This window comes from Rhopalosiphum padi, chromosome 3 (assembly GCF_020882245.1).
Source record: "Rhopalosiphum padi isolate XX-2018 chromosome 3, ASM2088224v1, whole genome shotgun sequence".
Classification (NCBI taxonomy): domain Eukaryota; kingdom Metazoa; phylum Arthropoda; class Insecta; order Hemiptera; family Aphididae; genus Rhopalosiphum; species Rhopalosiphum padi.
Genome location: NC_083599.1, coordinates 22061110 through 22074990, shown reverse-complemented (window position 1 = coordinate 22074990; position 13881 = coordinate 22061110). Strand labels below are relative to the sequence as shown.

General features: G+C 24.2%; 1 protein-coding gene across 1 annotated transcript; it reads left to right on the top strand.

Moving 5' to 3' along the window:
* Positions 1-289: 289 nt before the first annotated feature.
* LOC132927717 (cyclin-dependent kinase-like 4) lies at positions 290-13647 on the top strand. The gene is made up of 8 exons (XM_060992305.1): positions 290-399; positions 1953-2148; positions 2931-3216; positions 3764-3871; positions 4315-4404; positions 6767-6915; positions 12429-12572; positions 13039-13647. Exons 1-8 carry the CDS (start codon positions 332-334, stop codon positions 13162-13164), a joined length of 1167 nt encoding a protein of 388 aa, XP_060848288.1. The 5' UTR covers positions 290-331; the 3' UTR covers positions 13165-13647.
* Positions 13648-13881: the final 234 nt, after the last annotated feature.

The window sequence follows — 13881 nt, the reverse complement described above, 5'->3', positions numbered from 1 at the left end:
TATAATACTATATATAATGAAATTAGTTAGTGATTGGATGATGAAGTTCTCTAATATTTTTAATGGTGTAAATTGAATGTACAAAAATTATTTTAAATTTACCACATTATCATTATTCATTCGTATATGATTATATGAATAAAAGTTAAAACTGTACTATGTTAGTAGAATTTTAGTAATTGATTATGTGTACCTACTAATAATTTATTCAACGTAACAACTACTTTACCGAAATAACAACAAACCACAGTGACCTAACAATCAATAATATTGATTCAGCCTTTTGTTGTGAAGTTGCTGTTGCTGTTGGAGTCGTAACTTTTACTTATATATGGGCGAATGTTTGCCCGATAAAAGTCTGTGGCTGTATGGTAATAACTTGCCGCTGCTTCCACGAAGGTAAAAATCTTTTTTCAATAATTTTACTAATAAAGTAGACACATGAGAAAATTTACAAATTATCCATGTATAGGTAATGCACAATATTGTAATGTCAGTTGAGTAATTATAAATATTTTACGTAACATAGTTTCTGTGCTTTAGAACACATACACACATACACACACACACACATATATATATATATAAAAAGTAATTATTAATTAATAATTCATCTAATGTACAATTATTTTAACACTAAATTAGTTAAATCTATAAATATTTCATTCATAGTTATCATATGTTGGTACATTAAACAATAACAAAATTTGTTTCTATATTTTTGTTTTGTATTTGTAATTTAAGAATTAATAAAGATTAATTTTTTTTAACGATGTTTATTAAAATAAAATCTTGTAGGTACACCTATTTAAACTTGCATTTTATCGACTTGTGTTCAGGACAGTAATTTTGTATAGATTTTTAATTTAAAAAAAAATTACCACAAGATGTACCAATTATTATAAACTAAATCTATATTATTCTATCTAATTTATATAACTTTTATATATAGTTAATGAAATGTATGTTAAACTAATTAAAACTGATCGAAACACTTAAATTAATAATATATTATTTATGTATTAATTAAAACAAATACCTATATAAATATTTAAATTTGATATTTTACAGGTAATTTACATTACTTACCTATCTAACTTTTAATTTCATTTCATTTTATAAAATATTTATTTTTAATTTTTAATTATTTTAATTCTACAAAGATAGTAGGTACCTCTAAGACATTTTTTTTACATGTATCTAGCGAATATTAAGAACGTTATTTTATTATCAATAATTTGATTAAGAATAAAAATATATACATTTTGAAAAAAAATTAGTACAGTAAAAACTACATATGAATTACCTTAATAATGTTTTTAATAATTGTATTTTATAATACCTAATTTATGTCAATATAAATTATGTATAAGAATTCTATAGAATAATTTTAAATAAAGTAATTACATTGCTATTCATTTAGTCAATCAGTTTTTGTATTATACGTGAAGCATGGAGAATTTCGTCTCGTTAGAATGTTTATTTTCTACTACCTACTGACAACTATGAATACATTCAAATCAAACTATCTCATGCAATTGTACTTCACATTCAATTTTGAAAATTATAGTTTTCCTCTCGAAATGTATATATAACATATCTATCAAAGTGTATAGAAAATAATAAGTACAAAAATAAATTTCATCAATATGACAATTTATAATATAATAAAATATAAATAATTATGACCCATTCATTAAAAATATATAAATTCAAAACTTATTCTAAAATAATCAAAAATTAAAATTAAATAAAAATTTAAACTGATTGTTTGTTATCACTGATTAAGAATGAATACATAAGTAAATACATTTTAAGATTTTTTTTAAATAAATTATTTGATTGTTTTATTTTGTATTATTTTGATGATGGAATGAATAGTTGTTTTTAGTTGTTTAAAATTAATTATTTATAGAGTTTTTAATAAATTATACAACATTTTTACGTTTCAGACATGGATCCAGCTCCAAGTTGAAATTGATGGAACGCTACGAGCGTCTGGGCAAATTGGGTGAAGGGAGTTACGGTATGGTTTTTAAATGCCGGAATCGAGAGAATGGTCACATAGTAGCTATAAAAAAATTTGTTGAATCCGAGGACGATCCGTTGATTCGTAAAATTGCTCTACGTGAGATACGCATGCTAAAGGTAAGTCTTAAAAATTTAAAATTACATCAATCACAAGACCACAAGTCCATAACTACACTTAGAGATACATTCTATGTTTTTATCATAGCCATTTAAGTTCCTTTTTTATTTTGTTTCGGTATCAAATATTTCAGCATATCAAATATATTATTTATTTTAGACCATTTAAAATAAAACACATAATATGGGTATTGCTAATAAATGAGTACATACTTGTATAATGAGTGTGTTGATCTTTTAACGTACTTTAAAAATAGATAGCCAATACTAGTAAATACCCTCAAAACTTAAGTTATATACGAGTAGGTATAGTTCCTAATTGATTCATTATTTGGTAATAGAATTGCTCTTAAATATGTATAAAATATTTTAAAAAACAAATAAATTTAAATGAATAGCATCAACTTTATGTAATATTACGTAATTAAACGATATCGTTTTGTCCGTAAATATATGTAAAATATGATTTATGAATAATATTATATTATAATATAATCATATTTATATATATTATTATATTATTAAAGTTTAGATAGAATGCTTATTTTTCCGTAACAGCGACAAGCGTAACATAAAAGATTAATACCTAATATTAATCGTATTATTATTGGTATACTTTCCTATTATAAAAAGTGTATGAAGTAAATCTGATAATTTTATATATTGAAATTAATTTTTATATGTATATTAACTAAATATAATTATATTATTCATCGTGAAACCGGTAGTTATTATTTTTTTTAAAGAGTATTACATTCATAGCAAAATTATGGATATTCTAGACATTGAAACATCCAAATCTGGTGAATTTGCTCGAGGTGTTCCGACGCAAACGAAAACTTCATTTGGTGTTTGAGTTTTGTGAGCACACAGTACTCCACGAGCTTGAAAGACATCCGTATGGCTGTCCAGAAATATTTACTAAGCAAATTATTTGGCAGACATTACAAGCCGTTGCATACTGTCATCGACACAATTGTATACATAGAGATATAAAACCGGAAAATATATTACTCACTTCCCAAGGGGTGGTGAAACTTTGTGACTTTGGATTTGCAAGATTAATGAGTTAGTATAAAATAGTATAATATAATATTATATGATATATTTTAAATTTTTAAACGATTGAAACAGATATATTTTAATCAGATAATACAATAGTAAATTATTACTTTTATTATATGGGTACCTAATTTAAAAAAAAATTTCACAAATTCATAGTCAATAAAATGTTATTAATATAACTTTAATAAAAAGATATTCATAAACTAAATAGGTATATATAATTTGTCAATTAAGTATCGTTTTCGTTTTACAAATTATTTCTATATTTATTTTAATTCGTGGATCATTTATATTTTTCACAATAATAAAGTTAGTGAATTTATATGTAAAATATATAAAAATTTTACTTGAATTACTAAGTATACTTGATAAGAAAAATTATTAGTTCTCAATAATTTAGTTCTCAAAAAAAAAAAATAATAATAATAATGATAATAATTACTGATGTTAAAATATAATAAGCAATTGAATTATTTATCATTAAATTAATATGTATAACACAATTACTAATTATTAAATTTCTTATTAAAAAAAAAAAATCGTTTTACAGATCCCGGAGAAAATTATACTGACTATGTGGCTACCAGATGGTATAGATCTCCTGAATTATTAGTAGGTGATACATTATATGGTCCTTCGGTTGATGTTTGGGCAATTGGTAAATACTAAATGCAATAATGTGTTAACGCTATATAATTATTTAATTAATTAATTTAATTATTAAAATATTTTATGTATTCGATGTTTTTGAAAAAAGCCATTATAAATTTCAATAACAGCAACATTAAATTATATAGAAACAAAAGTTTATTTTAATAAGTTTTTTTCAGAAAAAAGGACATCAAAAGGTAATTTTCGATATCCTATAAGAATAGTTTATATTTAATTCATCTTTATAGAAGTATATGTTTTTTCGAAGACAGTTCGTTACCAATTTACAACAAAAACGTCACAATAAATAAATACTGCAGATTAAATGCAAATAAAATTTAAACAGCTATTATTCTAGCTTCAAATAATGAATATATTCATAAATATTATTAAAATGTGTTATTGCCGTTATTAGTTTTTAAATAGGTATGAGCATTTAATTGTTTACAGGTTGCGTTGGCGCGGAACTCATAAGAGGAGAAGCTTTGTGGCCAGGAAAATCCGATGTTGACCAACTGTACTTAATAAGATCTACTTTAGGTAAAATAACTTAGTTACTTTCTATTTATTAAAAACAAAAATAAAATAATATTAGAAAAGTTTTTCGTTGTGCGCCTTAAGTATAATAGTTTATTCTTTACATTTAAATAGATATTATATTCGTCGTAGGTAGACACTACTACACTAGGATAACTTTTAATAAGCCCCTGAATTTGTGTTTTAATGAAAATTATATAAAGGATACTACAAATTCAGTTCAAAATTTTTCCAGATCAATGACTACGTATGGATAGGACAAGGACAATATATATATATTATAATACAGAATTCGTGTATGGAATTTTCTAGTATTCATATAGAACTTTTTAATAGGTACTGATGTATTACAATGTATGGCATAACAAATACCTACGATACGGTTTAATGAATGAAGTTTATGTGTGTTTAAACTTTTTTTTTCTATAAATGTTTAATTTAATTCTTTGCGTGCGCCAGGGTGTTTTTATACCTATATAATATTCAAAATACTTTCTACGAATAATATTAGGCATATTAATTTGCCTTATGCTTTCTATAATTTCTAAGACATTATACTGTTTTGAATAATATTGATTACTTATTTTATATAAATATTAAAATATTTATAAAAATGATTTACTTTAAAAATATATTTTTATCTGGATCTATAGAACTAATAATTTTTGAAGTATATTTGAGTGTATTTATTTTAAATTCCCCCTTTGTGGTAAAATTATACGTGCTATTAAAATTGTATATAGAGATACGGATAAACTAACCCCAAACTTCTATAAAATGTCACTCATTTTCATTGTACTTGACAAGTTGACAATATCATAAATTCTATAAATAAGGTACCTACTAATACTTTATTAAATATAATATGTACCTATATCTATACTTAATTGTAATTTGGAGTACTAATTGCGTATAGGGTAAAGGCTATACCGTATAGTAAACTCAACAATATATTTAAAATCTGTTTAAAAGTGTTGCGGTTTATTTTTTTGCATAATCACCTTCACATAAAAAATTATCATTATAACAATCACGAGGTTTGTTAATTGAATTTAATAATGAAATAAAATTATTCAGTCATCTAAAATTTAAAGCTTTGCCACCTAGAATAATCTCATATTAATAGTTTACGAAGTTTAATAATGTAATGTATTTATCATGTCAGTGGCATGGAAAACGCTCCCGCCAGAAGCAATTTCTCCTCAGCTTTAGTGAAGGGTGGTGATGGGTATTTGGTTAGGTGTACGACGTACGTATATATGTGTTATGTGCGTTTCTGTAATATATTATTGCAAATTGCAGCGACACTGCGACAGTGTTGATTTTCATTATCGATGACGGTGTTTTTGTTTGAGAGAGACGCGTGGGACGTTGATAAAAATGTAATTTATCTATCTATATGATTTAAAATAGGTATTCCGTGCTATTGCATCGTGTATCGTATTTGATAATATTAACATATTTATATTACTATGTACGTATATTTTAAAGTACATAATTATAATCTGTCACATAAAATTATTATATTTTTTGACAAATTATGTATACAATAATAATATTAAACAGCCGTCTATCTTGTTGTGATGTATTTATTCCTGTTATTACATCAAACTTTGAATACTAATGAGTAACGACCATAATATTATGATGTTTATGTCGAGGATGTGTGTACAAACCTGCCAATATCGCTCGCTAGTTAAATAGTACCAATAATCCATTTTAAACAGTATGAAATATTATGCATGCGGGTCACTGCATCAAGTAGCTAAATTTGAATACATAATGTTTATATGATCGTCCTCAATCTTAATCTATAGAAAATATAAAACAAAATTTAAAATCGTTATCATTTTTATTTTTAAATATAGGTTTTTCAATATAGTGTTTACAATGGGGACTGTTAATATTATAGTGTCGAGTATGCAATTAATTATCCATATAGAATTCAAATGTGAATATCATTGTTTTCGATAAATTATTTTGAACGGATTTTTTTTTTAAATTTAAATTATAATTATATTTTATTTATATTATAGTCGTTATAGATATATATTTAAAAATTGTCTAAAATAATAAATTTATTTTGTATTGGAAAGGTAATTTTTAAAAAATGTTTAATTTAATTTTCAAATACTTTTTAATATGCGATTTATCATATCGTTATTCTTCATAATTTGTATAATATAATATATTTATATTATATTAATATTAATATATATAAGTTAAAATTTAATATTTTGTGTTACTATATTATTAAAATAGCTCAAACTGTTTGGATTACCTGAGCCAACACAAATATTTTTTATATCTATATAATAATAATTAATACCAATTATAGCTAACAATATTTAATTTGAATTTTTAGGTGATTTAATAGCTAGACACATGCACATTTTCAAAATGAATGAATTTTTTCGAGGTATGAGTTTACCACAGCCAGAACTTATTGAACCACTGGAAAAAAAACTACCTAAACAAACATTGTCTATTCCACATTTGTTGGATTTTTTAAAGGTGAATATATCTAAATTTATTTAATATTCAATGTCGATAATTGATTGCATTAAATTATATCACGTTTAGTCAAACTCAAATAGACGTACATTACATTCCCTCCCCCGTTGAACTTATTTAAAAAAAACTAGATCACTAATTAGCATGCCGTTAGCATGTATTTGCACGGCCAATTTTGGAATTTGCACGCCACTTTTTTACGAGTAATTTATAAAAACCATGAGGGGGCTGGCGTAACGTTACCCCAGTCCCACACAAGTGAAATAATCACTTTTTTTGCCAAACATTAGCACTCCATTATTTGGCATTTGCACGACTGTTGCCGAAGTCAACATTTCAAAAATTTCCTCGGAAAACCCGTTTTTCACTTTTACACATTACCCCAGCCTCCTACAAAAGGCAAATAATTAATTTTTTACAAATTTATTTTTGCTAAACATTAGCACGCTATTAGTATGCATTCGCACGACTGTCACTAATTTTTGGAATATATTATATTATATAATAACAATATTTACGAATAATTTCTAAAAAACCAAAGAGAGCTGGCGTAATGATTCCCCCACAAGTTAAATAAATAATTTTTTACTACATATGATGTATGTTATAGCATATTTCTAATCGTCTCATCAAAAACTCACATTTTTATTATGAGATACATTGGACATAACCTAATCAAGTTAAAATATAATAAATTATTGTACTACGTAAAATCAATTAACTAAATACAATAATTTATTTTTTGATAATTATTAGAAGTTGCTGTAGCTACAGATAGCTGCATACGAATTGCGTCTGGGGTGAGATCAGCAAATATCTAAATGATTGTTTGCCAGGTAGAGCAATACATACATTTATACATAAAGATAGATATTATAATGTAAAAGAAAAATTGTATTGTAACTATGGTATTGTTAAAAATCATTCAATTACAATTTAAAATGACGATTAATGTTTTTGAATAACACCAATTTGTAATTAACTTCTATGATATAATATTTCTTTACAGGCATAAATGAGAAGTTTACAAATTGTCGATGTTTCGTATTTGTCACTAAATACAAAATCTACGAAGGTTAGATAAAGTGTAAAGTAAAATTCATAAACAACATGAAACATTTATTTCATACAGATAAGAATTTTTTTAATGGTCGTGAAAATAATTCATAATTCATTTTTAATAATTTTACGTAGTTTTAAGGATAGAAAAATAAAATCTTAAAACTAGTTTTTAAAAATACAATATTACGTATAAATAAAATAAAAATATTCATGCACTTAAGTTATTCGACCATAAAAAATGTGAGAAATTTCTAAAGAGCGTCTTTGGGTTTTAAAAGATAGTTTTTAAAATAATTCAAGTACATATTTTAAAAGATATTTAAAATACATATTCTAATACATAGTAAAAAAAGTATTTATAGATACTTTCAAATTATTAATAAGAATTTTTTTTGACCTTATAAATCAACAAAACCGCTTTTCATGTTTAACGTTTATTTTTTATGTCGAAGTATTTGAATTTTCGTCTGAGTTTAATTCTTAGTAAAAAAATATGATATTATAAATACTCATATTTTTTTTTATTTTACATGATTAAAATTAATTAAAATATAAAATATATAAACTAAAAATAAAAAGAATTTGAAAATTAAAATTTGATTTTAAATATAAATATTTTAAAAATACATACTTGGATATCTAAAAAGTATTTTAACACCCTTACTAGTTATTCAAGTACTTTAAAGATAATTGCTATGGGTCCAAAACAGTTTCGGATAAACTATAGGAATTTAATTTAATTATAGGTATATTCAATGCATCTCGTCATAATAAAAAATGTGAGCTTTTGATGAGATGATTAGAAATATGCTATGACAAATACCATATGTAGTAAAAAAGTATTTATTTCACTTATGGGGGAGGGCCATTACGCCAGCTAACTCGTTGTTTTTTACAAATTATTCGTAAGTATAATTTCTGTATATTCCAAAAATCAGCGACAGTCGTACAAATGCATGCTAATGGCGTGCTAATTTTTGACAAAAAAAAATTTGTTACGTTACGCCAGCCCCTCATGGTTTTTTATAAATTATTCGTAAAAAAGTGTCGTGCAAATACATGCTAATTAGCGACCTAGTTTTTTTTTTTAATTTCAATGGGGGGAGGCAGTGTAATGTACGTCTCAAATAGATAATATTAAGTAAATAATCGATATAATTTTAATTATAACATCAGAAATTTTAAATGACTAATAGTTTTAAGAATTAATTAGTACATTTTTAAAATTAAAAAAGGTTAAGAATACAGCTGAGTATATACTAAAATTCAAAATACAAGAAATTTAATATGCCTCATACAAATATTTAATATACGAGTACATCAGGCTATTTCAAATTCTGTGTACTACTCAACTTTATTACTTAGGTATATAGTTATACAATTTTGTTAAATAGTTCATATATTATTATCAACAAACATAATAAGTGATATTTATAAAAAGTCCCATTATATTTTATATAGCCGCGTGTCGTATCTCTTCACAACTTTGATCAATGAAAATGCGTTACGAATTGTATTGATTAATACAATTAAATATACAATAAATGTATTTTTGTATCAATAATATTCTTACTTCTTAAAATATATTTTATCTTTAATGTCTGTACTAAAATACTATTACTATAACTTTAGGTGTTTATGATTATATTATAGGTACTTATTAGTTATTAATTTATTACTTATAGTAACTCGCGTTACGTTAAATTCTAAAACCAATTCTGCTAAAAATAACAATGGTTTTTCCATATTTAACTGGAAAAACTTATTTTATGACCATATATATAATAATATTATTAAACAAATTTGGTAAAATTCAATGTAAAATGTATCTTTTATATAAAAGATTTAGTCATCAAAAAAAAAAAAAAAAATATTTTTTAAATGTAATAAAATCGTTTTTTACCAAGAAATAAAACAAAAAATATAGTACCATTGAGTTATTGACACATAAATTGATGGTTGTTAGGTTTCCACTGAATACTGAATACTGATCGACTGTTTTCACTTTTATGTTAGTAATCATAAAAGATTCTATACAACCTTCCTTATTCATCAACCATTCGTATGACAATTTGTCCATAAATATTCAAATATGACAAAGTAAATACGTTATGTGGGTCACAAAACAAGAAATACATATTGGCTATATTCAATATAATAATATTTCGATAATATTTATTTTTGAAACGCAAAATAGTAAACATGTCTTGAATATTTAGATTAGATATTCATTTAAAATGCGTACTATATAAATTACAAACGAACAGATATATTATTTAGGAACTTATTACTTTATATTATACTGAACATTTTTTAAAATTATTATTTCGATAGAGCGAGGTTAGGAGTTAAATAAATAGTAGTATTTTTAAATACACTCGAAAAAAATATGATAATAGTAAAAGTACTAACTTTTTAAATTAGAGCCTACAGCAGTACAGCGCATTTCCTAACAATGAAGTTTCTCTTTAAATCGTATTAACACAATATATAGTAACTTTAGCGTCTTCCTAAACTCAGAATAATTAAAAACTACCATATAAATATACATTTTCAAAAAATACTGACTATACTGACTTAAATTTTCATTTACAAATAAATAGCATTTTCTCAAAAAATATATATAGTGTATATTTTTTTTATTATGTAATTAATGCATTTCATTTTATTACAAAAAATTTAAAAATCTGATAATTAATGGATGAGTCAGTATGGTTTTGAGCGTTGACTACCAAAAAAACATCACTTTTTAGTCTGAATATTTATTTTAAACATACTAAAATCTATAATTATGTTAATTCTTTATATCTGTTTGACGCTCTATAGCTGTTTATCGCACTATAGATAGATAATTTATAAAGACTAATTATTATCAGAATATCAAAATTATAATTACATAAAATGATCAACAAATAATAAAAAATGGTCAAAACAAAATTTCCTGAGTTAACATTTTGAATTATTAATTAAATTATACTTAAAAATGCATACAATGTATGTACTAAAAATACTTTACAAACACCAAAACTGTTTTAGATAAATGCAAAATAAAAGTTTAAATTTTAAATTATTTGATGTATGTAACAGATCTTGTACTTAAAAAGCATTTCTGGGGAATTTTAAAAAATAATTCATTTTACATTTAAATCTGAACCCTATAGTGATAAGTAATAGATAAAAATAATTATCTCATTTGTAGATTTATAATTAATTTGACTGTTCATAATATGAACATATGGCATGTTTATCGAATATTTGTTGATAATAATTTTTATATTACATTAAATAGAGTATACATTACCTACTATATAAAGTTAGTTTTTCCCCAAAATAAATTAAGATGATAATTGACAAGAATTTAAAGTGTTAACTCATAAGTAAAAAATGGGCAACAACCCATAAACAATTTTACGAAAAATGGGCCTCGCAGTTATAATTCGCATACGAGATTTACAATTCGTAGCAATGGTCCTAAGTCAACGTAGTTAACAGTTAAGCTAATCGAGCCACCGAGCTTTAACGAATATAAATAAAAATAAATTATTTCTGTAGAGTGTAGGTATTTAATTAAATTAAAATCATTTAAATTATACCGATTTAAATATTTTTGTAAATACGATTTGTTAATAATGAAATCCGTCGTTTATGATTTTACAATTATTATCACTAGGGCTAGGATTTATATTATGCAACAGTATATTTTTATTACGACTTGTGATTATTATTTTCATTTATGCCCACGAATTACCTTATAATGGGTTAAATGGTGGTGTTTTTATTTTATATATTTTGAATAAAATAAATATTATTACATATTTCGACTATAAAAATGCATGTTTTATGATATATTTTGGCCAAAACAAAGAACAGTTTCTGAAAATAACAACACATTTAGAAAAACAGAGGACTTAAATCTATATTGTATATGATGCGTAATATTTTAAATGGCATATTGGCACTACTCAGGATAAGATTTCTCGAATCTAACTTCAGGGGAAGTTACAAAATTTAGATACGCGAAAATTACGTCATATAATGTCGAACAAAATTTTAGTAAATATAAGAACATAATATTAAGGTCTAACAGAAGATCGTTCAGTTTTGAAAATTTAAAACACCATGTAATTGTTTCGTGTAATACATTTGAATAGCGATAATAGTTAAAAAATATTATTTTATTTTTTTTAAAACATGTCAATTATTGTTGAGTGTATATATCAGGTTATTTGGTGTATATAATATCAATGTATATTTTTGTATATTTGTAATAAACTAAATGCATATTTTACAATTTTTTATTACATATAAATCCTAGCTAACCCTAATTATCACTATATAATACAAGTAAGCTCCCTTGTATTAACATAAATTGTCTGAAAAATTTAAAAAAATATTGTGTAAAAAATGATTGATCATACATTTAATGTGCCTTAATATTGTTTTATAATTAGATGTGCTTAGAAAAAGACCCATTAAGACGATGGACATGTGATCAATTATTACGACACCCTTTTTTCGATAATTTCTCGTTCAAATACCCGGAAGGAGATTTATACGAGTTTGAAAAGCTTAAAACATTTCGAGAAAAATCAAAGGTAAGTGATAAGTATATTGTTAGCTCGCTGCAAATGTATTATTATTTAAATTTTAGAAAAAAAAAACTGCAAGATGAAACGACTATTATATAACAGTAATTATCGTAATAATTATAATAAAAAATGTATACCTATTGGCTATTACTCTCGTACTATTATAATACCCACCGAGGCACCGTATTATATTAAAAATACGATTTAAGATTAAATTTTAATCTCGTATTTAAGATACGAGCCAGCCATCTGTAACTCAAATCCCATCAAAAAATACATGTTTCATAATACCTACTATACAGTTTTAAAGTTTTACTATTAATAATAGATTTTAAAATGGCATTTTAAACTGAAAATCATTATAAAAACTTACTGCAGATAAAAAGTGGGTATTTATCATTAAAACCTATTAGCTATTACGCCAGCATTGGCTATTGATACATCCTAATCATTTTGCGTTGAATTTTCACAGAATGGACATTACGTGAACATCGCGTCAACGCTGTTTCCACAGATACCGAGCAACAATCAAAGCCCTGACTTGACTCGTCCCTTAAAAGTAGCGCAAAAACATTTCGACCATTTACCAGACATCTAACCAAAGCTATGTCAAAAATATTAACATCGTCAGAATTCATCACGTTACAATCATACTATACCTATTACCTACTACCTATACCTATATCTAAATTAACTTTACATTACCGAAGGAAATTTCACCTGTTTACCTATTATGTACCTGCTATATGTTGTGAAAAATATATATTATATTATGTTCAAAGTTTATTAACTATAATTTATTTCATGTTTTTATGAATATATTTTACTCATTATTATTAATTTACATTCTAACATATTATACCAATATATTGGTATTTACCTAAATTACCGATTATATACCCTGTATTTTATAATAATATGCTTGTGTACACATTTTAAACATAGGTGAACGTTTTAAAATTGTTAACCCGCCTTTTACAAAATTATCATAAGATATAAGAATAAAAAAATATATATAATGTAAACGCATGTACCAGTTATGATTATTGAATAATAAACAATAAAAACTATATTGAGTTTATTTTTTGATTTTATTTATTTAATAATCTGCAGTGTTATAAATGGCGGAGCACGTGGTTGCCCTGCAAAATATTGTGTCACAACTTCACTCATCTAAACTTTAAATACTTATAACTAGTATAGTCTATTGACTATTAGTAAACTAAAAATCTGAAATTGTATTTTTAAAAATCAAAATATTCAAAAACATAATTTGCTTTGGAAAATAAAATTAAAAATATATATTTCTATGGAA